This window comes from Micromys minutus, assembly GCF_963924665.1.
Source record: "Micromys minutus genome assembly, chromosome: 1".
NCBI classification, from domain to species: Eukaryota; Metazoa; Chordata; class Mammalia; order Rodentia; family Muridae; genus Micromys; species Micromys minutus.
The window spans coordinates 174,926,426-174,951,300 of NC_137969.1; the positions used below are offsets into that span (position 1 = coordinate 174,926,426).

The following is a 24,875-nucleotide window of genomic DNA, read 5'->3' on the forward strand; positions in this document are numbered from 1 at the left end:
TATGTTTCCTGTCCAGTGAGGTCTCTATGTTAAAAAATACAAGATGTGAAAGTAGAAAGGGGCTCTACTGGGGGAGGGAAGGGTCCATGGTGGGAAGCAAGAGAGAACAATAAATGGGAAAGACAAATATCTTATGTTATCTTTCATATGTGGAACTCAGATTAAACACGCATGCATGCACACATGCACATCCACCATGGCAAGCAGAATGCACTCTGGAGAAAAGAAGCTGGCCAGTGACAGAGGGGACAAAGGAATGTGATGGGAGGTGAATATGAGCAAAGGACACGTGGTGTATGGAAATGTCACAGTGAAAATCTATGATACTCTATGCCTACTACACATGATGGAAAGGAACAGATGCCACCTATGTGGGCTAGCTTTATGTGAACTTGACACATGCTAGAGTCACTAATAGGGAAGGAGCCTCAGTTAAAAAAGTTCCCATAAGCAAACAAACCTGTAAGGCATTTCCTTAATTAGTGATAGATGGTAGAGGGCCCAGACCATTGTGGATGGTGCCATTCCTGGGCTGGTGGTCCAGGGTTTTCAAAGAAATCAGGCTGAGCCAGCCATGGGGAGCAAGCCAGTAAGAAGCACTCCTCCATGGCCTCTGCATCAGCTCTTGCCTCCAGGTTCCTGCCCTCACTGCATGAACTATTAAATGGAACTGTAACAAAAATAAACACTCTCTTTCCCAAGTTGCTTTTGGTCATTTTTTTTTTTTTTTGGTCACATCAATAGAAACCCTAACTAAGACACCATCCAGCAAAGCAGTTGGATAAAAATGTGCATGTCCTTGAGGGATGCTACTACAGCTGAACACAGCTTTCCAAACATAACTCTAAGGCTTCTCTAACTTAATTTGATTGCCACCAGAGTTGCTTAATAAATAAGTAAAAAAAAAAAAAAAAAAAAAAAAAAAAAGGTTATCCCATTAAAAAAAAAAAAAAGAGACCTTTAGGTACTAAGATTAGCCACTTGGAAACCTCAGTGTAAGTATTTAAGGAACTGATTTAGAACAAAGGACACTCTACCCACAACAGTGTCAGAGGGAAAACATCTGACTGGCATCTTCACAGAAGAAAGTCACACCTACACTGAAGGCCCTGCAAGACTGACTGATTAGAGCTTCTTGATTTCAGAAGCCTGGAGAGTTACAGATCTGGGTCTGACCTAATCTCCTGACTCTCAGCTAACACTACTGGAATGCACTTTCATAAAGACTTAGTTTTTAGTGGTGTGTGTGTGTGTGTGTGTGTGTGAGAGAGAGAGAGAGAGAGAGAGAGAGAGAGAGAGACACGGAGAGAGGGAGGGAGGGAGGGAGGGAGGGAGAGAGCCTATCTATGGGGTATGTACCTGAATACAATGTCTTCAGAAGCCTTAAGAGCTCATTTGCAGCTGTGAGCTATATGATGTCGGCACTGGGAACCAAACTCTAGTGCTCTGGAAAAGCAGCAAGCACTGAGCCATCTCTCCAGCCCTAGAATATATCCTTTTATTATTATTTTTTTCAAAATATTATTTTCTTTTATGTCTATGAATGTTTTGCCTGCCTGTATGTCTGTGCACCACATGTGTGCCAGAAAAGGTTGTCACATCCCCTGGAGCTGTAGTTACAGAGAGCTGTAAACTACCAAGGTGGGTGCTGGAAACTGAACCCAGGTGTAGATTGTCCTGAAGCTGTTTGTATTTTAATGTTAATTCCACTTTCCCAAGAAGGGTTGCCTAGGCTTGTGACTCCAACTGAATCTTCCCATTTTAATTAGTAAAATAAAGGAAAGCTAGTGACTGGACAGGGGTGAAGGAGGTGGAGAGGGTGGAGAGGGCTGAGAGGTCTGAGGAGGTCAGAGGCCAGAGAGGAGAGGTCGTGGCAAGATGGAGGTTCCCAAGAACCAGCTAGATCCAGGTGACATTAGTTGGTGTTAAATAGCTATGAACATTAAGGATTTTATAGGTCTAGTATCTCATACAGAAGGGCAGTTTGTATCTTTGTCTATTTGATGCAGTCTTGTTGTGTAGAGGGTTTGTGGATTGAGAGTTGAGTATATAAACCTGTATGAAAAGCTGTCAGGCTCCAGAGTTGGGTTTATGTGGGATTTTGGGGTAGAGAAACACATTGGGACTGAGGCAGAGAACAGGGGGTAGTAAACTGCCAAGGGAAGGGAGCTGCGTGGACAAGCAGCGCTCAGACTGGGTGCCAGAGGTGCTCGCAGCTCCAAACTAAAATCAGGCCTGAAAGTGAGACCTCAAGGCTGGTAGAGAGATAAACAATTTATATTTTTAAGTATTTACTCCAACACCCAGGTCCTCTCAAAGAGTACCCAGTGCTCTTAACTGAGCTCTAGAATACATTGGTGGTGGTGGGGCGCACAATGGGTAGTGCTGTGGCTGTCCTGGAACACATTCTGTAGATCAGGCTAGCTTCAAACTCAGAAGTCTGCCTGCCTCTCCTTCCCAAGTGCTGGGATTAAAGGCATACACAGCCCCACCTTAGAAAGCATTCTCCTTTTTCCATTAATTTATTCATTTATTCACTTTACATCCTGATCACACCCCCTCCTCCTCCCAGTACCCCCTCACATGGCCCCTTCCCCAACCCTCCTCTCCACCTCTGAGAAGGGGGAGGTCCCCTCTGGGCACCAACCCTCCCTGACATCTCACGTCACTGCAGGACTAGGTACATCTTCGTCCACTAAGGCCAGACAAGACAGCCCAGTTAGAGGAACAGGATTCACATGGAGGCAACAGAATCAGCAAAAGTCCCCACTCCAGTTGTTGGGGTCCTAACAGACCACTAGGCTCTAGCAACACAAAAGCTAAGCATATCAGACAGCATTGGAGACCTTCCTACTGCTTGCAACAGCCTACCTGATTTCCCCACACATGTATCTGGTAAGTGACTTGATTCATGACTTTCTTTTGTTATGTTTCCATGTTGGAACATGTTATTCAAGGCCACATAAGACCACATTCCCAGGCCATGGTCATTCACATTTGGCTCTGAATAAACTATCTTTGAAGTAAGAGCTGCATTTTGCAGCAACGATCATGAAAACCTGGTTTGCATGGAAAGCCAACAGAAAGAACTCTTTGTCAAACCAATCTCAAGCCTTTGGCAAAAACATTCTACAGCACTTCAACATGAAGTGCAATCATTTTTCTTTTCTACCCCAGGAACACAAAGGCTTTTCAGCATCACGTAGAGCTGTAAAGAAACCGATCAGGTGAACACCCAGCACACGTGCCTCTCCGAGGCGTGGGTGTGTTGGCTCAAACTCCACTTCCCATAAGGTAGAGGTGAGGAAATCAGGGTAACTTAGAGGAGGCAGAAAGAAAGCAACAGCACCACAGTTGACTCTTGGAAGAAGCTCTACATGTTGTGTGGCTCCCTAACTCTGCTAGCCAATGAATGCCCTACTACTTCATGGTGGCTTCGGGAAAGGGCCCGAGTAACTAAAGCCAGGATGAGGACCGATCACAGTGCTTCCAGATTTGACCTCACTGAAGGTAACCCTGCTCAGTCATGTTTGGAGACAGTGTTTCTCTGTGTAGCCCTAGCTGTCCTGGAGCTCAATCTGTAGACCACGCTGGCCTTGAAATCACAGAGATTCTCCTGCCCCTGCCTGGGGGTGGGGAGCACCACCAGGCCTGGCCTTGGTCAGTTTCTTAATGGCCTACATCTGGAGAAGATGCTTTTACATTGGATAACACTCCCCAGCCCCTGCAGACACTTAGCATTTTGCTAACCTCCCAATGCTTTAGCCAACAAGAGTAAACGGTTTCCTCAAGTTCCTAAAGGCACCCTCTGGGGAACCAGGAGGTTAAGGCCTCCATCCGTGCCCTCCCCTGCATTCCACCGGAAGGCATTGAAGGCCAACTTGCTGCTACAGGAAATAAGAAGTAGGTAGGATCCACATGCTTAAGAAACACACTCAGAATATTCTGCTTCGGAGGCTGCAGTTATAGAGGCTGTCAAGCCTAGTAACTAGAAAAGCCAGAGTTAATGCAGGTCTCTCTGGTATGCACATTTCTGGAAAGAGATTACATGCAGTGAGATACGGACATGGAAACATTCCTCATCCTACCTGAATGTTGTCAAACTTGAGGCCGGGCATAGTGAGGTTCTCCTTGTCTATGAACACGGTGCCGTACTGTTGGGTTGCTACTGACATCAGGACTTCTCTGGTCGCCTGACTGGGAAGCCATGCGTCATTCCTCCGGTCCATCTCGCTCATGCTCAGGGCCGTGGCGAAGGGGTCATCACTCCCAGCAAACACAGCCTGGATCTGTGAGAATGGCTTTGGAGATTCAGGGACCTCCATAGTGGCCCGAGAAATACCCGATTCCGATCTGTCCATCCTTGTAGAGTAAGACGGGCTGGTGGAATCTGGTGACTTTCCTTCCACAGGGGCGGCGAGTGAAGACAGCTTTTCTGGAACAGGTGAACCTGCGTTGGGATTACTGACTGAAATGAATGTAGAAGTTGTAAAGGAATCAAAGAAGTCAGAGGCCAAGGAATTAGAGCTCACTGTATCTCCAAAAAATGTACTCAGGCTGGGACTGGGCTGGACCATCGGAGGAGGGGTCTTGGCTGATGTCTCACTGGTGCTACTGAAACTGGGCGATTTCACCATCTGGGACTCAAAGCCGTCCTGCAGAAACAAGTGTGGCTGGGAGGGAGTGGACACCTGGCTGAAGATGGTGCAGACAGGCAAGGGCTCGTCTTTGGAGGAGGATTGACTGGAGGACACTTCCGAGGTCTGCTCTTCTGGGTGTGCGAGGCTGTCCTTAGGCCCCAATTCCTCTGGGCCAGCATTCTCCAGTGCAGCCATGCCCGTCACATCTTCCTGTGTGGAGTCTTCTTTCAGAGAGGCTCTGCTATCAGGCGTCATGTCTGAGACGTCTCTGGGAGTATCGTCTCCGTCGGTTTCACTGCCATTACTCAGAGTGTCTACCATTTCTTTGCCTGTGCTATTGGGCAGTCTGTGATCAGTGGCACCTCTGGGGGGCTCCCCGACATCCTGCAGGCAGCCGAGGTCGCCCATGTCACCCTCACTGTTGTTAGGAGAGTCGGAGATGAGCACGCTCTCCATCATTTGCTCATTAAGCTTATCTCCGAAGTTGTGAGAACCTTCGGATATGGGCTCATTCTCTTCAGATGCAAACTCATCTCCACCAAGATCAATGGTCTCCTCATGGTACAAGGGCTGGCCCTCCTCCGGAGACACCGGCTCTGGGATGTTTTCAGGACCCGCCTGGGCTGGAGGAGAAACCTCACTTGCCCTCTGCTCACCATCTTTAGTCGCTTCCATGTTGTCTGAAAGTAGAGACAGTTGTGAATCACACCATGGTTTTATTTCAAGTATTGGTAAATAACTTGCTTTTTTTTTTTTTTTTTTCTGAGAGGATCTCACATAACCTGGGTGGACTTGAACTCATAACCTCTGCAGTTTTGAGACATAGTTCTGTGCTCTTTTTATCTTGTCGCTCAATGGGACAAATGTTTAACAGTTCCACAACCAAATGGCACAAAATTAGAAGTTTCTCTTTTCCTAGTTTACTGATTTTTTAATTAGGATAAGACACACATAAAATTTACTAGCCACCATTTTTAAGTGTTCAGTTCAGAAATATTTAGTACATTCTCATTATTGTCCAATTAACTCCTAGAATTTTGATCATCTTGCAAAGAGTTCTAAACCCATTTATACCCATTTAATAACTCCCTGTACTCACATACAGGCAAACACCATCCTATTTCCCATCTTTTATATTTCCTAGGGACCTCAAGTAAGTAGAATCATAAAGCATCCATCATGACATCCTTGGTCCACTGCACTATATGGTCTGCCCTTACTGTGAAGCTGGGATCCGCCCTTCCCGCTCTGTCCCCATTTCAGGCCCAGCCATATCTATCTCCTAGTGTCCTCCAAGGGGCCTTGTCTGGGTACTGAGAACAGCCACACATCTTGAAAGTAAAAACAAGCTCTTGACAACAGCTAGAAGGTAACCACAGAGACTGCTCTGCTCTGTCCAGGACCCTCCACTCTTGACTGCTGCTTCCCCAACAGATGCTGGGAATGTTGTGAGCACCAACTTGATGCCTTTTGCTCCCTCTTTCAATCAGGCTGCTGTCGTCTTCTCTGTTGGCTATTGTGAGCCCTGACCGGATGAGGTTTTACTGTCTACTGGTTGTTTCCGTCTATGTGCTATTTGCTCTCTGCCTGCTAAATGCCTACTCATCTGAACCGGAAAGCACAGCCACCGCCATTCATTCTCCACTGTGCAGAACACCCATGCTTCAGCATGAACGGAAGGGCTTTCCTTCCCTCTGACAGGTGAATGACAACCCGGCACTGCAGGCGTGCAGCAGTTAGCTCACCTCTATACCTGTTAAATGGATACTTAGGTTTCTTCTAGCCTATAGAAGTGCACAGTGCTTTTGTGAACAGGATGTGAAGGTCTATCTTGGAGACTCTAATTTCAATTCTTTGGTATAGCATATTCCTATTTCAACGCCCGGAGTTCAACGTGTTAGATCATGACCATCACATTTTGACTGTGTTTTTAAAGACAAGTGTTTATCTGAATAGCCCCGCCTGACCTGGAACTCACACTGTAGACAAGGCTGGTGTCAAACTCAGAGATCCGCCTGCCTCTGTCTCTTGAGTGCTGAGAGTAAAGGCATGTGCCATCACTGCCAACAGTCGTCACCTCTTATTTTCAGAAGGAACTACAGTTTTTTCTACCGCCGTTTCCCTATTCCCTGCAACAGTGTATGCATACTTCAATTTCACTAAACACTGGCTGGCTGCTGGCTGATACTTTTTTGCTCAGATACAGGCTGAGCACCAACACCGTGTCCTATTTATTCATTTGTGTATTTATGGTCAGAAGACAATCGTATGGAAGCACTTCTCCCATCACGTGGGCCCTGTGGATCCAGCTCAGGTTATCAGGACTGGTGGGAGACACTGAGCCATCCTGTCAACCCTTGTTTTAGTTTTTAGACTCTATTCTTTCTTTCGAGGGGTAGGGTGTCTCCTTATTTAGCCCAGGCTGACCTCAAACTTAAACGTTCCCCCTCACAATCTCCTGAACGCTGGGCTTACACTTTGCCCACACAATCCTGCTCATTCTTCAGTACTCAGGTTATGTCTAAGGCACCCCATACCCTTCACCCCGACGTCTGCTTACTGCAGTGCTTCATGGTGGGGATATGTCACACCGAAGACCGCAGGAGCAAAACAAAAACAGCACGAGAACTGGTGATGTAACACGGGCACCTATTAAGCATGCCCATGAACCCGCATTTTGTACACATAAAACCGAGGCCAGGAGGGTGTGCATCTTGTCCAAACCACAGGGACCACACAGAATTGGCTAAAGCCCCAATTGCTATTGGGGCTGCTCTGCGTGGCCGAGAGAGGTGATTAACGTGAGGACGCCGCCCTCTGTGGGAGGGTCGAGAGTCCCGGCGACCCTCCTCACTGTGACCCGCTCCTCACCTGCCACCCGCCACTGAGGTCGGGTCACCCACAGGCGAAAAGGGTCCGAAGAGATGACGGAAGACCGGAAATAAACTCAAGATCCAAGGTCCCGCGCGCTTGTACGACTGCGTGTGCCACTGAGCCCGGACTTCCGCACATGCTCAGTTCGGGAGCTGCTAGCTCTCCAGGGGAACCGGCGCATTTCCGGCTCAAGAGCTGTGGGCGGGGCCTAAAGCCAAATTGTTTAGAGGAGATTGAAGAAAATCATCTGTCCTTGGGCTTGTCACCAACCAAGGATGCTTTTTCCTAGAACTTTGTCTTTGTGCTTGCTGGTTCTCCACATTCCCCACCTTGTGTTTGTGGCAGTGTGTGCTAACATCCATAAAGTTGCGGGAAGGAGTAAGGAGTGTCAAGAGTCAGCCTTGGTTGCTGAACTTGTGGTTGGTTGAGAACTGGTCTCAACACAAGGACCTTGCTTTCTTCATTTTCTGTGTCACATTTCTATGACAATGTAAAAACACAGCTCTCATCTCAAAGGGGAGAAGATTTTATTCTGGAGTCAATGGTGAGTGACTATAACTTGGGAACATAGATTCAACTCACCTTAAATTCTGCCCAGCATGATAACAATTTGATGACGTTTTACAGTTAACAATAAAACAACACACTTCTCAAGCACTCATTGGAGGCAGTGGGTAGGTGGGTTACAACACAGCAGGGAACGCTCTGCTATAGGTCTCAGGCGCTATCTTATGACTTTAATAGTTTAGGGATTGGTAGAAGCTAGTGGCCAGAGGTTTTATTAGAAAGTCAATGTAAGACACAGGTGGGCAATGGATGGCTATTAAGGGGGCTTATGGTAGCATCACAGAAACTGTTATCATGAAGGTCAGTCAGGAGACACTGGCAGCAGTCACACAGAAGAAACGTGTGTGTAGATCCAGAACTTCATAGAACCCGGCTAGTTAATTTCCTACGGTGCGTTCTTATCTTGCAGTATTTCCCATGCCAGGACATAAAGCTTTCCATCTCTGAATGCTCTGGACATCATGGGCTTAGCTGTGTCGCTGTGCAGGACTGGGTAGTCACATGAAGTGCACACTGCTCGCTATACTTCACTGCTCACCTACACCATCACCATGGTCTTGATTAAAGCTTGCAGCATCTTTAAATGGACTTCTAAGAGCCTGCTTCTGAAGCTCGATCAAAGGTCCTGGCAGTGGGTTGGGCAGCGCCCTGGTACTCAGGATCACGGTTTAGGAGTAGAGTTCTGTCAATCATAATGCCAATTAACTGCTCTCTTCAGGGCTCAGGACTTGAGAACTCAAGGGAGCAGCTCAGGATCTTAAGAGCGCCGCCCTGATGGCCGTCCATTCCCGCAGCATTTGCTTATGGCTCCGCCCTCCAACCCAGGACCTCTAGCGGCTGCAGTTTCTGATGAAAGCTCAAATGAGCATGCGCAGAATAAAGGTACAGCTGCTATTGGCCACCGGGGAAGAGCGTATTGATGACGCGACGAAGAAAACAGGAAGTGAGCCGTCAGGGAGCCGGTCTCGGGCTCGTAGTCCGTTTTTAGGCGGGGAATGAATGGGTTCTGGCCGATCCCTGGTGAAGCGGGACTCGGGCTCTGAGGCTTGAGTACTTAGGCAGGCAGAGTATCATGGAAGACGACGCTCCGGTGATCTACGGGCTGGAATTCCAGGTGAGCATGGCGGAATTTTAGGGCCAGCCCCTGGCCTTCACCAGTGAGCGCACTCTCATTCAGTCTGGTTCCAAGGATTCTGGGCTTCAAGGCCGGGATTTGGGGAGAGGGGACGCGCGCGGAGTGTGGCAAAGTGAGGCCTAGGGCTGGCATGGACGGCAGAGAGTGAGCACTCGACTCCGCAGGTGATTTCATTACACTCGTACTTCTGGGGCCTTGAGTAGCAATTATTAAGCATTGAGGTTGGATGCTACTCAGTACAAGAGCGTCAAAGAGAGACTTTGGGAGGAGGGGAGTGCTGGTTGGGTGGGTGTTGTGAAGCAGTTCGTTCACTCAGGTTGGGAATATACTTGCTTCTTTCCTTATGGACTTTTTATTTCTGTAGTTATTAAACTCATTACAGATTCGAGTTAATAGTGGGATGGGGGTTTCCATCTTCCAGGGAGTTCTTCAGACCAGACCATGGCTTGCTAAGAATTTACTGGAGACTTCTGCCATTTTCAGAGCCTTCCTGCTCCCATTCTAAGAATCAGGACGCCTATTCTGTGCTCCCTGCCTTTGACTCTTGTCTACTTCGATCATTTTCTTTGTTGTCCTAGAAATTACATCTGACATCTTTATGGGATCAAATCCGGTATAGCCTCATTGCCCCTCACTCCCTTCTTTTGTGATCCTTCCATAAAAATAAAATCTTTGGACACTGTGTTTTTGAACACCGTTTTGTAATGATTACTTTGTGGAGTTGTCCTTGACTTCTGATGGGAGAAGAAAGTCAGCTCTTTGCAGGTGATTCTATATACCCATTTTACAGATAAAGAATGAAGATATTGATGCATAGAGGGATAGTATGGTAGGGCTAAGGTCAGATAATAAAGGATGGAGTGAGGATATGCCTAGATATCTGTACTGAGCCTGTTGAGAGTGTTTAACCTATCTGGGGTATCAGATAGGTTATAGAATGAGAAGAAATGTGTGGAATATGTTCAGAGTCCATTTTTAGTGTTCTTTTTGAAACCTAAGTAGAAATGGAAGTTACTTGAAGATGTTTCTGGGAGGTCTGTCCAGGGACTGTGATCGTTTATAAATGAGATGCATAGTCCCAGTAATCAGTGTAAACCTCTAGGCTCAAAGTGGGCAGGCAAGCCTGACTTAACTGAGACAGCACACACACATGTTCAATAAACTGTGTTCAGATTGCTCTGTGTACTATCAACAGACAGGCATGTCTGATATATGGGTGCAGAATGGCAGAAGCAGACGGGGAAAATTTGCACAAAGAAGTGACAGACATTAAGTGACAAAGTCAGGGCCCATCAATCTTGTGCCAGGGTGAGCTCAGTGGGAGCTTTAGAAGAATTTTCTTTCTTTTTTAGAGTTATTTTTATTTTTTTGTGGATCAGTGTTTTGCTTGCTTGTGTGTCTATGTGCTCACAGAAGCCAGAAGAGCACCTCAGATCCCTGGGAACTGGAGTCACAGATAGTTGTGAGCTACCATTTGGGTGCTAGGAATTGAACCTAGGTTCTCTGTAAGTGCAACAATTATTCTTCACCCCTGAGCCATCTCTCCGGGCCCTCTTTCTTTTGAGATAATTTTTGGCAGCCTGTTTTCCTGGCGGAATCTAGTCATTATTCAGTTGACAAATGTCTTAGCTAGGTTTTTGTCCTCCTACCTCCACCCTCCCCCTAACCCAAGACAGGGTTTCTCTGTGTAGTCTTGGCTGTTCCAGAACTCACTTCTGTAGACCAATTCGGCTTTAAACTCAGAGAAACGCCTGCCTCTGTCTCCTAAGTGCTGGGGTTAAAGGCACCACCCCTACCACCCAGCTTAGCTTGGTTTTCTATTGCTGTGATAAACACTACGACCAAAAGGAGCCTTGGGAGGAAAGGCTTAATTTCATCTCATCAGCATATTATGAAGGGAAGTCAGGGTGGAACTCAAGGCAGCATGGTGGGGGCAGGAACAGAAGCAGAGACATGAAGTAATGGTGCTTACTGGCTTACTCTCAGATCCATGACCAGCAGCCTTTCCTGTATTGCCCAGAACCACCTGCTCAGGGGTGGCACTGCCACACCAAATGTTAATCAAGAAAATGCGCCCTAAAGGCAAATCTGATTGAAGCATTTTGTCAGTTGAAGTTCTTCCTAGATAATTTTAGCTTGCATAAAGTTGACCACAAACTGGTCAGGACATCAAGTAATTACTTAGTGCGTACTGTGTGCCAGGCCTTTTGTGTGCAGTGGATCACAGCAGAGGGGGAAACAGACAAGTTACAGCTCTTGTGCATTCAGCTTACCATGCCCAGGGCAGAGGTGTTCTGTGAACTGGTTTGTGGGTTCAGTTGATCAGTTGGTTTCTGTGGTGCTGGGATGGAATATTGAGTCTTCTGCATGTGAGTCCAGTCACTCATTAGGTGGCTCTTTAATATATGTGTTTTATTTTATTTTATTTTTTTCTTCCTTCTTTTTTTTCTATGGTCCTTCAGTCACCTGCACTCCAACTTTTACTGGCATGCTGTCCTGCTGCCTTGGCGAGGGACTGTTTGTTCAGAGTCTCCTGACTCCAGGAAACGGCTAGCCTGGCCTTGCTCTTTAGTAGAGCACAGCTCTTTCTTCCCTGTTTCTCCTAAGTTAGCATTACTCTTTCACAACTACTGCTGTTAGCTGCAGTTGGCTATCTGCTGTGCAGGTAACCATGCATTACTTTAGTAAGCAGCCGGATAAGATGCCAAGTTCCCCAGTGAGTGCTGTAGACTCCTGAACGTCCTGGTGACTATTTTCTGCCATTATCTTGATCCTTCCTCAGTTCCAGTTTTTGTTACTGGCTTGCCGTACTTCATGGAGACCAATGACTAGATGTCTCATAAAAAACATGCCAAAGCCTGTGTGTATGAGAATGAGAGGACACATGGAATTAGGTAAGGTGGCTGCAAGGACTGGAGAGATGACTCAGTGGTTAAGAGCACTGACTGCTCTTCCAGAGGTCCAGAGTTCAATTCCCATCAACTACATAGCAACTCACAACCATCTATAATGTTGTGAATCTGATGCCCTCTTCTGGTGTGTTTGAAGTTAGCTACAGTGTACTCACATGCATTAAATAAATAAATAAATAAATAAATAAATAAATAAATAAATCTATAAAGAAAGAAAGAAAAAAAAAGTTGCTATTCTAACTACAGCTACATATGTTACCTGTTCTAGAGCTCTAGAGTCAGGCAGATCTAAGATTGAAAGTCTAGTTTTTGTTATTGTTGATTATTTTTTCTTATATAGCTTTGGGGCAGATGCTAAGACATTTAATGTCTTTAGTATCTTTATCTATTGAATGGCAATCACATCCACATGGCCTTCCATGTCCATTATAGAAGCAGGGGAGTGAATCAAGACTAGGCTTGTGGAAATGTCTGTGACCCATTATAAGAACTTGATCTTGGGGCTGGAAAGTGGTTAGAAGTGCTTATGCTTTTTCAAGGATACCAGTTTGGTTCCTAGCTTCATGTTGGGTAGCTCTCAGTTGCCTGTAACTCCAGGGGGTCTGATGCTTTGTTCTGGGGACATAGGCACTTCTACACATTTGGCTTACTCTCACACAGACATACTCACATATATGAATAAACATTTAAAAATAACTCGGACTTAGAATGGGTTCAGTGGAACCTGTGAGACTATCTTCCTGACCAGACCAAACTGCTAATGCAGGTCACTTAATTTTGGTTTAACTTCTATAAGTGATTATACTTAATCCTGTTTTCTACCCAGTATTGAGCCAGAGGATGATTTTATTAAGAACTAACTTGCTACTGTGTTCTGTGCAAGTGTCTTTGATATTTGATCCTGTAACAGTTTGTCTTTAGATCTTGTAAAGTGTTTTCTTTTCTCTGCTACTGAAAAGTCTGACACCAGAAATGCTAGAATGAAACAATCTTAGTAAGTCTGCCTAACAAATAACCTCTCCTGAAAGTGAAAGGCTCTTAGTTTAAATATTCTTGAGATGTTTGCAGACACATTTCAGATTTGTTTGTGACAATTTCACTTATCTGTTTTTTCTAAAAACAAAACAAACACAACCAACCCGTGCATTGTGTGAGATTGAGGAAAATACCTCCAGGTCAGTAATGGCATTGGAATTCTGTCTGCTCACTTGGGTAGCGTGCATGATGTGAGAAGTGACCTGTGTGCCTGCCTATTGTCTTCACCCAGGAATGTCAGCATTCTGGAATTGTTCTTCTTTTCTAGGATGGCTGCTACTGGAGGTCACTTAATTTTGATTTCCTTCTTTTGTAAAATGATAATATTTGCAAATCTTCTTTTCTGCCTAATATTGAGCCAGAGGGTAATTTTGTTAAAAGTTTACCTGTTGCTGTGGTCTATGCCAGTGTCTTTGATACTTAATACAACAGTAGTTTGTCTTTTGATCTTTCTAGCTGTTTGTCTTCTATAGTGATGACTTGAATTTCTTGGACACTTTGGTCCTTATAGAGCAGGAGACACACATACATCAACTGTTGTCATCAACTTGAAATGCAGAAAAGACTTTTAGTGTGAAATAGGCATTCCCTCTCAGTTGGGTCTTCTCCCTGGTCCTATTTTTGGATACTCTAGGCCTTGTGTCATTTGTGTGATCTCAGGTTGCATTTGAAGGTCTTCATGTACTAATCTTAAGGTGGAGCCCATCCTCTATTTTCTTCCCACCAGGGTGAGCCTGAGTTCTAGCCTTGGTGAGTGTCTTCTTCCTTTCAACAGTCAGTGTGGCCTAAACTAGGTTTTTAAAAGGCACATAAAGCTCAAAGGTTCTGAGGTGTTACTGATAGTCTCCAGTTTTGGTACATGTCTGTGCAGATTTCTAGATTCACAAAGAATTAACCATTTTATAAACTGGTTTAAGGCTGTCCAAATGTCCATCCAAGTGTGCAGAAGTGGAGGCAAGAGTGGACTTGCATCCTTAGCCTTTCGCCTGTTGAGTGGATGGTCACCTTTTCCAGATGGTAGAGTGCATGTGTCACCCTGGGTGGATAGTTCCTCCATTTTATTTAAATACACTTATCAATTTAGTGTTGCTGTCCCTGATAGAAGGGTGGGGACACAGAGGCAGTGTGGTTGGTCTTCTAAAATCTGAAATTTGTACCAACTGTGAAGACAGTACAAATAGTTTAGAGTGAATGGTCAAGACAGCTGTTAAACTTATTCTTTTATTATCTTCAAAGAAAAAAGAAAGAAAAACTAACTAACCATATATATATATATATATATATATATATATGAGAGAGAGAGAGAGAGAGAGAGAGAGAGAGAGAGAGAGAGAGAGAGAATATATAAGGCGCTCAGCTGTGATAGTTAGGAAGAAGGCTACTGTGAGAGAGCTGCTGTGGACAGTGGTGAGCTAGTGATGGAGGGGCTTCTTGTTGCTGATGTGACAAATTATAGAAATTTAGACGCTTTCACCTTTCCCTAGGTGAGAAGCTCGACACAGGCCTTTGTTTACTAAAACCGATCACTGGGATCTTTGTCATTTTGGGGTGGCTCCATGTGAGCATCTGTTGCCTCTTTCCAGCATCCAGTGGTACCCACATTCCTGACTATGTAGTTCCTTCCTCCATTTTTAGAGTCAGCAACAGCTGTCTGAGTCCTTGCAATTACCTACATCTTTCTAAATCTACTATTAGTGTTATTGGAGGCTCATCTTACTGAAAACCCAGTTTCTGAGAGAAGTGTTAAGGTTAAAAGAACATTAAAGGAAACAAGGGAGGGAGCTTTGCTCACAAATCAGCATCTCTTATCCAAAAGGACCATAATTCGAATGATAAGGAGAGAAGCTGAGACACAAGGCATATCCTTGTCTTTTCTGAGAATGAGGAGATCTTCCAGGAACACAGGGTGTCCCCTCTCTTCCCCCCTTCCATGGTCTGGAGTGTCCAGTCATAGTCATGGCTGCTTAAGAATCTTTAACTTTGAAGTGGGAGGAGAGAGACATAAGTCTAGGTCAAGTAAGCCTCATACTACAGTTCTGGACAAAATACTTACCAGTGATCAATGTGTCTATGCAGAGCATAATAGGATCTGTCCTAAAGACAAGGCTGCCCAGGAGACCAACAGCAAACCTCTTGCTGTGCTCTAATCACCCATGGAAAACTGTACTTTAAGTGAAGAATAACCTCTCAGTAAAAGTGGGCCACGAAACTTGTAGCCCTACACAGCAGACCTGTTATCTCTGGCAGACTAATAATATGTGGCTTAGCTGCTTGACCTCCAGATTGGATGGTCCCTTTTTCTCAATAACTGAGGGAGGGTCTCATTATGTACCCCAGGATGACCTTGAACTCATGACTCTATGTCTGGGATCATGGGCATTCAGTGCTGCATGTAAATAGGAGCAAATGACACTGGAGGGTTGATCGAGGTTCCCCTCTGTAGCTCACCTCTACTCTGCTTTATTTCCATGTGTCTGTGACTGCAGTCACGAGAGCTGTCCTGGTTTTGAGCACAAGTGAACAACATCCTGGACATTCTCCTTCCTCTAGTCCTTGACTTAGTGGAAGCTGCACAGCCCTTCACTGAGTGTATGAACACATGCATATATCAAAGAATCAGGGTGTAGACATTTTTAATGGGCCATTATTGTACCTACAGCAGGAAGTAAGGTGTATGTTACAGGGCCTTGGCCTGGGTCCTGGTAGTGATTACACTGAAAGAGCTGAGCTAGTTTATAAGCTTGAAGCACCAGTCAGAGTTGGGTAATCTTTTTTTTTTTCTCAAAGTGTGAAACTTAAAATTTTGCCTTTTATTATGAATGCTCTAAGCACAGTTGCTGCAGTTCATGCTGGCCTAAGTTTTCTAGACTTCACCTCAGGAAGACTGATGGCTTCTGAGTTTGCTGGTGGCTGGTAGCTCTTAGTTGAGTCCTATAACTGGAGTGACTTTTCCTGCAGAGGCACTTTGCCCAAGGCCATTCTACTCTCCAGAGACAACTTGCAGTCCTAGCTGCTGAACTGAGGTGCATGGTAGAAAGCCTAGCCCCTTGAGTGGCAGGCTTCTGTAGCAAATGCCGAGTTCCACTTTTCCAGGTACACAAACAGTAAGGTTAGAGCAGAGAACGGGCCGTTTGGACTTTCTGCTCTTTTCCATCCCCCCCCCCCCCTTCTTTTGGCCCTGTGGTTTTGTCTTACTGTGAAATGACTTAGTTTTGATTGGAGGTTAGGTTTCTGCATAATAACTTTGGATGTTTCCTTCCTGTGGAAGACTGGTTGCTGGCAGTTTTCCCCAGCCTAGGAGCAGTGGTCTGTTTGTCAGATGAAGGACTGAGAGTATGCACTCTCACTGTGTGCCAGCCTTCTTGAGATCTGTTCCAGTGTTTCGGTGGTGGGCCCTGCCCATGCATGTTTGCATTCTAAATCTCCTATCTGGTCACAGCTCCCCTCAGCCTTAAACCTGCAGGAGCAAAGGAAAGACCCTGGGCTTCTTGACACACAATGGAGGCCTTGTATTTTGTATTGCTTTTCTAGTTCTCTGCAGGGAACTTGGCTTAAACTACCTGCATTGCATCACTGGAAGCCTTTCTGTTGTGTTGTTTTGATGAAGTATAATTTGTTGAACCAATCTATTTATCGCTGACACGGCAGTTTTATTGCACAACTTAACTATCGCTGTGTAAATAATTTGTATCTTTATTGCTTAGATTAGTGCCCACTTAGAGTTATTTCACGTACAGATTTGAAGTGCAATTGTGTTAGGAGTGTACAGTCGCCTCTAGACACTACTGATTTATCCTTCACTCAGCAGATGAGATCAGCCGACTTTCTGGGTCTATTAAGCCTAACTTCATAAATGTGTATGCGTTTCCTCCCTCCTCAGGCACGTGCTCTAACACCTCAAACTGCGGAAACAGATGCCATTCGCTTCTTGGTTGGGACGCAGTCTCTTAAATATGATAATCAGGTAACTATTTTTGACAAATATATACATGTTAATTACGAAGCTTATTCTTAGTTTCATATCCATCTTGCTCTTGATTTTTTCAAACAACATTTTAAAAAAATTTAATGCCACACAAACAAAATTTTCATTAGATTTAAATATATATTTCCAAGTCGTAACTATTATCCAACTATGCAATGATTGATTGCAATAATTTAAATATTCTGTTTTCTGTTTCTTCTTTATGTGTGTGCATGGTGTGTGTGTGTGTGTGTGTGTGTGTGTGTGTGTGTGTGTGTGTGTGTACATAGGTGCATGTGTATGTGGAGGTTAGAGGTTGACTTTGGGTATTTTCTTCAATTGTATTTTCTTCCTGTCAATGTCTCTGTCTCTCTGTCTCCCTCTCTGTCCATTTGTCTGTATTTGTCTCCTTCCCCCTCTTCTCCTTCCATTGCGTGTGTGTGTGTGTGTGTGTTTGTGTGTATAAGTAAGTAAGTAAGTAACAGTGTAAGATATCTTTCTCTGTAGTCTGGCCTGGAACTAAGTACATCCAAGTGGCCTCAAACTCCAAGAGATCTACCTGCCTCTGCCCCTTGAGTGCTGAGATTAAAGATGCACTGCCAAGCCAGGCAGTACCTTGTAAGCTGAGCTCATTGCACCTAGAGCTCATTGGCTTGGCCAGGTTCACGAGCTCCAGAGATCTGTCTGTGTCTCTACCTCTCTAGTGCTAGGGTCAAAGGTTTGTGCTATCATCCCTGGCTTTCAAGTGAGTGTGGGCAACCTAAACTCAGGTCTTCACGATCATGCAGCGAGCAGTTTAAAGACAGTGCCATCTTCCTTAGCCCTGTTCTGTTGCTTTTGTAGTTTGCTTTGTTTCTTGGTGAAACAGGTTTTACTATGTAAGTGACTAAGAAGCAGTGTGGAGATGTGATCATTGGGCCGTTTCTTGTGGCTCCTAGTACTATGTGTAATTAAATCTGGAACAGGTCATGATCCCATCTCAACAAGAAGAGACTCATTTGCTTCTTTGGACACTTCAGTGGATGCTTAGGGGATCTGGAGTCAGTTTGTGGTTTGGTACTAACCGAATGACCTTTAACAAATAGATTAACTTTGCTGGACTTAATTTTCCTTATTATAAAAATAGAAATAAGCATGCCTGCTCTATGGACCTTACAGAGAGACCACAAATATCATGAAAATCACATTATTCTTGACACTGGGAAAAGGTTTGTAATACCATATTAGTCATGGTAGAAGGCCCTTGCCCAGTTGATAGTTTCACCCAGGAAATAGCATTAACAGCTGTTGACACACAGTGGTGCTGGGTAGGCGTGGCGAAATTGTCATCCTTGCATGCTGCTGAGGAGTTAAAAACTGGCGCAGTCATTCCTAGATAGAGCTTCTGTAAGTGAACACTTCTGTTATGTATCCAAAACCTAGAAAAAGCTTTGTATATAAATAACAGTAACTACAGTGGTACTCAGGAAATATCAGAAGTGATCAGAATATGAAAACGTGCCAATTTTAGGTTGGACAGTAACAAAATTTTTATTTTGAGTGGTGACTCATGCTCCACCCCGTCCCTATTACCACATTGAGATAGTATTCATTCTCTGTGCTCACATGTACAAACTCATTCTCAGACACATACATATACCTATAATGTATAAAAGGGGCTGACAAAATACAGTTAAAATTTTTTCTAAAGTGAGTTGGTTGGAGATGTGGACAGATGGATCAGAGTTTTAGATCACTGGCTGTTCTTCCAGAGAACCTGGGTTTGGTTCACAGCACCCACATGGTAGCTCATAACCATGAGTAGCTCTCATTCCAGGGAATCTGATACCCTTTGGGCACTAGAAATATACAGAAACACATTCAGGCAAAACACTCATACATACAAAATAGAGTTTCTTCCAAAAAGATATGTGTTTGTGGCCTCTGGATCTGCCATAAAGAGGGTATGTGGACACTTTGAGTGTCCTTCCCAGAGTTTCTGAGTCTTCATCTTTCTCAGCTGTGCCCATGTGACCCCTTCCCCTTCCTTCTTCCCTAGTTTGGAAGCAGCTGTTGCCTCTGCTCTTACCCGTTCTCTGGGATATGCCCCTTCAGTGTAGGGCTCCTACTTTAGAGTTTTTTTCTGTATCTGTTTTTCTTCATTTTGTTCTTCTCTACTGTCATCTGCACTGGACATCTTCTGAGGACTAAGGACTGTTTAATGCCTGTTACCCTGCCACAGATGACTTTATGTTGAGGAAGGTCAGACACCTTGGCAACAATTTTTTATTTTTTTGGATTTATTTTTAATTTACATATATGTGTATACATCTGCGTGTGGGTATGCACCTGTGAATACAAGGGCATGAGAAGCCCAGAGGTGACCAGGTCTTTTGCAAGAACAGTACACACTCTTAATGACTGAGCTATCTTTCTGGTTCCCATGCTTATTTCTAATATTAAAAGAAATGTATTTGTTTACTTTACAAGGAAATCTTGTAATGGCCTAGATTTTCTTTGGCATTTGTTATAGTTCTAGGCCATCAAATCAGATATTTGTTTCTTCTATGAATATGATGATATCCAGGCTCTTGTGCCAGTAGCTCATTCTGTGACTTACCTCAGTGGATCCTTTGGGCTTGTTGGGCTAGGTATCAGGGAGGTCTCACTTTAAACCTATTGTGAGTTAGTCTGCTAGAGGATTTGAAGCCAATACCCGAGAGCTTTTTGTAGGCTTTTGTGTTATTGTCTTAGGGTGTCCGTTGCTGTGAACAGACACCATGACCAAGGCAACTCTTGTAAAGGACAATATTTGATTGTGGCTGGCTTACAGGTTCAGAGGTTGAGTTTGTTATGATCAAGGCAGGAAACATGGCAGTGTCTAGGCAGATAAGGTGCTGGAGAAGGAGCTAAGAGTTCTTTATCTTGTTCTGAAGGCAAATAGGAGCAGACTGGCTTCAGGCAGCTAGGAGAAGGTCTCTCAAAGCCCACCTGCTCAGTGATACACTTTCTCCAACAAGGCCACACCTCCTAATAGTACTACTCACTCCCTGGCTCAAGCATATCCAAACCACCATAGTCACCTTGTCCTGCAGTTGTGCCACCGCCCTCAGTTGGGATGCAGTGGAGCACAATGGGTCTGCTCATGCTTCCGATAGAAACATCTAGGAGATGTGCTGATGGGTTTAGGTCAAGGATTTCCCAGCAGTCTGTTTCATCAGGATTGCTAGAGCACCCCCAGGATTGGCTGCTGGTTACTTTTCCTGGGATTCTGTACCTGGTGCAGTTTGAAAGTGTGATTTGATATCAGGGGAGACAGAGACCAAGAGAGCCAGTCCCCTGCCATGCTTACCTTGCCTTCTTGCCTCTATGAGTCCTGCTCTTTGCTGTCTGAGAACTTTGGTCTCATCTGATGTATTATTGATTATGCCCCCCATAATGTCTTTCTTCCTTTTAAAAATGATTTGTTTTTATTTTGTGTGCATTGGTGTTTTGCATAATTTCTTTTTAAAATGCTATATTTGGGTCTGGTGAGATGGCTCAATGACAAGGAGCACTGGCTGCTCCTGGAGAAAACCCAGGTTTGACTCCAGTCCCAGGGTGACCACTGTCCTCCCCTGGCCTCCATAGGCACTGCATGCATGTGATTGTAGACATACATGGGGGCAAAATAACCAAATACATGAAATAAAAATAAAGGTTAAAAGGAAAAAATCCTAAACTCAGGTATTTTAGAGTTTTAGATTTACATCTAATAAAACAAGACAGCTGGTGGCAGTAACCTGGTTAAGCCTTGGTTTCATGGTGCAAAGTATTTTTCTTATTCATTGTTTCAAAAGATACAGTCACAGTCCCAAGGGGTTCTTGGATTTAGGGTGTCTTTGATTCTCTGACCTTCCCAGCATCCTTGGGAATCATGTCCTGCAGTAGACGACTCAGTAGGGAGGGAAACACACTAATATGCCTAATTAGCACTGGAAAAGTGTGTTTTATTTACTAACGTGCCATTTCTTATTTAAGTTCACAGCTGAAGGATGCAAACTGGCTTTAGTGAAATAGATACAGAAATGAAATTCTGTAAATTTATAAATGCTAAAGTAAGATCCCAGAAGGTCTTAGTACTCACTTATTTTAACATAGTGAGGAAGTGGCAGATTCCAGGCTGGGTCCCAGGTTTCCTGATTTATGTGATGGAGCGAAACAGACTAGTGTTTTTAGTGTCACTAACTTTAATTGGGACTGAGAAAATTAGTGAGACACGACCATGAAAATGGCCTGCCTTGTCTAGCCCTAGCCCAGGAGGGCTGTCATTATCATTGAACTATGAGTTGAGAGCTGGTTGTAGTCAGGGCTTCAGGCAAGGAAAGCTAGTGAGTAGCTGGAGGAGTCACAGTGTCCAGTGTGTATGTGTGTGTGTGTGTGTGTGTGAGTGTGTGTGTGTGCTGTACCTGTGGAGAGAGTGGTGGACATTGGGTGTTCTCTTTAATCCCCTCCATCCTATTGAGACAGGATCCCCTTACTGTACTTAGCTCACTTCCCCCACTGGCTAGTGAGCTGTGGGGTTCCTGTCTCCACTCCACTGTGTTGGAGTTACAGATGCATGTAGTCATTCCTGACTTTTTAGTGGGTGCTGGGGATCTGAACTCAGGTCCGCATGCTTGTATGGCAAACACTTTCCTTACCAAGCCATTTCCCCAACTCCACTTTTACTTATTGTATGTGTGGAAGTCAGAGGACAACCACAGGAGTCAAATCTTTCCTTCCCCCATCTAGGTTCCAGGGACCAAACTTAGGTCATCAGGTGTGGTGAAATCTGTGAACCATCTTGTGCTTTTGACTTTTAACTTTTTGAGACAGGGTCTCACTATCTAGCCCTGCCTGGCTTAGAACTTGCTGTCTTTGAACTCACAAAAAACTATCTGTTCTTACTTCTCAAGTGCTGTGGATTAAAGGCATTGTGCTATCATGCGTGGCTAGAAAAATTTTATTGTATTAATTTTTTTTTTTTTTTTTTTTTTTTTTTTTTGTGCATTGAGGTGGGAGAGATACACATGCTACCCACTTTTGGTTTGTTGTTTTGCCCAGTATCCACAGCATTGCCATGTCTGGTCTCTGCTACCTTACATTTCTCATCTACATTTGAACTGAGCTCCAGGGTAGAGAGAAACTCACAAACACCATTTTAAAGGGTGGTTGTATCCTAGTCTCCCACAGGGAAGGGGACTGCACTGTGTGCTGGCTTTGTTTGTGCTAACTGGCCTGGTTAACATTGTATGTGGCCGAAACTGGCTACCCGAAGAGGAGGAAGAGTCCTGGTTAAGCAAGGAGCCTTCTGAAGCTGTACCACATAAATATGTCAGCTATTGTGTAAACACTTAGAAAAGTCAGTAAAAATGCAAAGCTCAGAGATTCAAAGGCAAAGGCTGTGGCCCCCACCTCGGGAATGAGTTCTTTTGTTTCTACTCTGTCCTGGGGGACACATGTACTTTCTAAAACAAGAGTGGGTACCATGTTTATGTAGTTCCTTTTATTTTCCTGTCTTCTTTAATATACATATGGACAACTTTCCATGCTGCTAAATAGTTTACCAGGTACTAAATAGCTTCATGGGATTCTGTCGCAGCCAGGTACTAGCTGAACTTGTCCCAGGCATTGAGGTGGCTTTGACTCTTTCTTTCATTACAGTAATCAATGCCACTGGAGAGCTTTCTTGGAAGAAATTTGTGCAGATCCATGTTATTTTCCTAGAATATGTGTATTTTAAAATTAAGTGTTTTCTACTGGCTTGAGTATAGAACAGAGAGATTGAGTGTGAAGATCATTTCAGTTTCTCTAATTTTTTTTTCCAGAAAAGCAGGGAGATGGCGTAGTTAACCTTCTCCCCCAGAGACCTACATTTAACACTGTTGTAATTAATAATGTAGAGTCACAGGTGCTGATATGTTGGTCTAATTGTTAAGTAAACCAAAATGTGCTAAAATACTGTCTCATCTCAGTTGAGTTGAGTCTTGCCCAGCATAGAGAGACTAGGAGTAGTTCACCTGGTCCCCACTGGACAGCAGCCTCCATGGCCACCCTTAGTAACCCATGCAGTTATTCTCAGATCTCACTGAGCAGCAGGCCCCACGGTTACCCAGTCCCATTGGGCAGCAGCCCCATGGTTACTCTGAACCCTTGACCTCACTGGGCAGCAGCCCCATGGTCACTCTGGATTTCACTGGGCAGCTGCTCCTGGTCACTCTAGACTATTCCACTTCCCATCTTCCCGACAACCATAGACCAGATCTGAGAATCTGTCAGGCTGGCATGCCCTCACCAAGCCTCTTGAGAGTAGAGGTTTTTAGCACCTTAGGAATTTAGACTGGAGAAGACTAGCTGGCAGCGTTCTGCAGCTTGGTACGGTGGAAGCACTGTATGAGGACTTGCCACTCTGTCCTTGGGAGGGGCTCGGTGAGAACTAAGCTGCAGCGGTGTGTACTGTTCAAAGGTATAGCTGTCATTAAGTTTGCACTTGGTTCTTTATAGTCATGGTGCTTATTAAGGTGCCAAGAAAACCATTTGGGATGCTGATTGTCCTTTGCTTGCATTTGTAGATCCACATCATAGACTTTGATGACGAAAATAACATTATAAATAAAAATGTCCTCCTCCATCAAGCGGGTGAGATCTGGCACATCAGTGCCAGCCCGGCAGATAAAGGTGTGCTGGCCACCTGCTACAACAAAAGTAAGTGCTGTGCTTAATGTTCTGTGTCAGCTGGGGGTGTCATATGAGAGTGATTTTATATTGCTAATGGGCCTGTATGTGACTTAGAAGGTGTTACCGTCCACCTAGGTTCTGTCTGTACACACTGACACTGGGGGTGGATGTTTGGACTTCTGGGTTGATTGCTGTTTCAGGAGTATTGTACCTGAGGAGTCCTGAGAAGGGAGTCTTTGCTCTGGTGTGAGCCACACCACCACAGGCATGGGAGCAACTTGCCTCCTTCCTGCTGTCTGATGTTGGGGACATAGAGTGTCACCAGCTGCGGTGTAGTCCTCTCTGGCAGCGGTGATGCTGTATTCATGTTGGTTGTATATCCCTGTGCTTGGCAGGCCTCCACTTGCCAGCCTAGTGCTCCAGATTCTGGGACCTTCAACATTTCTATCAGATAGTCAGTGAGCTGACCTCACTTCTCCCTTAATTCTCCTTGCTCTCTTTAACTTTCCTGATGGTAGTTTCAGGGGAAAAGCTCATGTCAGAGTGAATCACTTTCTGATGGGTGGCTCTCAGGAAGCCTGCTTCTAGAACTACCCTAGACTCTGCCTCCATAGGATTCTCTATGTTCACTTGTTTGCATCTCACTTCAAGCCAACCTGTCTTTATTTTAAATATAGTTTCTCATTCCCAGTTTAAAAATGTTTATTAAACAAAGTTGATGGAAGGTCTTTTCCTCCCATAATTCACTGAGACTTTTCTCCTTCCCTCCCTCCCTCCCTCTCTCCCTCCCTCCCTCCCTTCCTCCTTCCCTCCCTCCCTCCCTCTTTTCCTCCCATGAGAGGGACTTTTATATAGCTCAAGTTGGTCTTGAATTCTTGACCTTCCTGCCTAAACCTCCCATATTCTTGGGTTACAGATACCTGCCGACACACATCTCTTACTTTTATCTTTTTGCATAGCGTTACTCCATTTGATTAAGACATTCACATTGAATTTCCCTGTCTTAATTAATGTTCTATTGCTGTGAAGAGACACAATGACAAGGCAACTTATAAAAAAACAAAACAAAA

General features: G+C 44.6%; 2 protein-coding genes across 2 annotated transcripts in view; one reads left to right on the top strand and one right to left on the bottom strand.

Annotated features, from left to right (window-relative positions):
* The window catches only part of TRAPPC12 (trafficking protein particle complex subunit 12), a 61,386-nt gene extending 53,734 nt beyond the window's left edge, over nt 1–7,652 (bottom strand). The window contains exons 1-2 of the mRNA XM_080922899.1: nt 7,512–7,652; nt 4,089–5,320 (exon numbers count right to left, since the gene is read on the bottom strand). Of these exons, the coding sequence (XP_080779025.1) occupies nt 4,089–5,315 (1,227 nt within the window). The 5' untranslated portion in view covers nt 5,316–5,320; nt 7,512–7,652. The remainder of the gene's footprint in view (nt 1–4,088; nt 5,321–7,511) is intronic.
* Nucleotides 7,653–9,024: 1,372 nt separating this feature from the next.
* The window catches only part of EIPR1 (EARP complex and GARP complex interacting protein 1), a 112,660-nt gene continuing 96,809 nt past the window's right edge, over nt 9,025–24,875 (top strand). Inside the window, exons 1-3 of the mRNA XM_080923400.1 lie at nt 9,025–9,195; nt 17,044–17,127; nt 23,700–23,832. Of these exons, the coding sequence (XP_080779526.1) occupies nt 9,154–9,195; nt 17,044–17,127; nt 23,700–23,832 (259 nt within the window). The 5' untranslated portion in view covers nt 9,025–9,153. The remainder of the gene's footprint in view (nt 9,196–17,043; nt 17,128–23,699; nt 23,833–24,875) is intronic.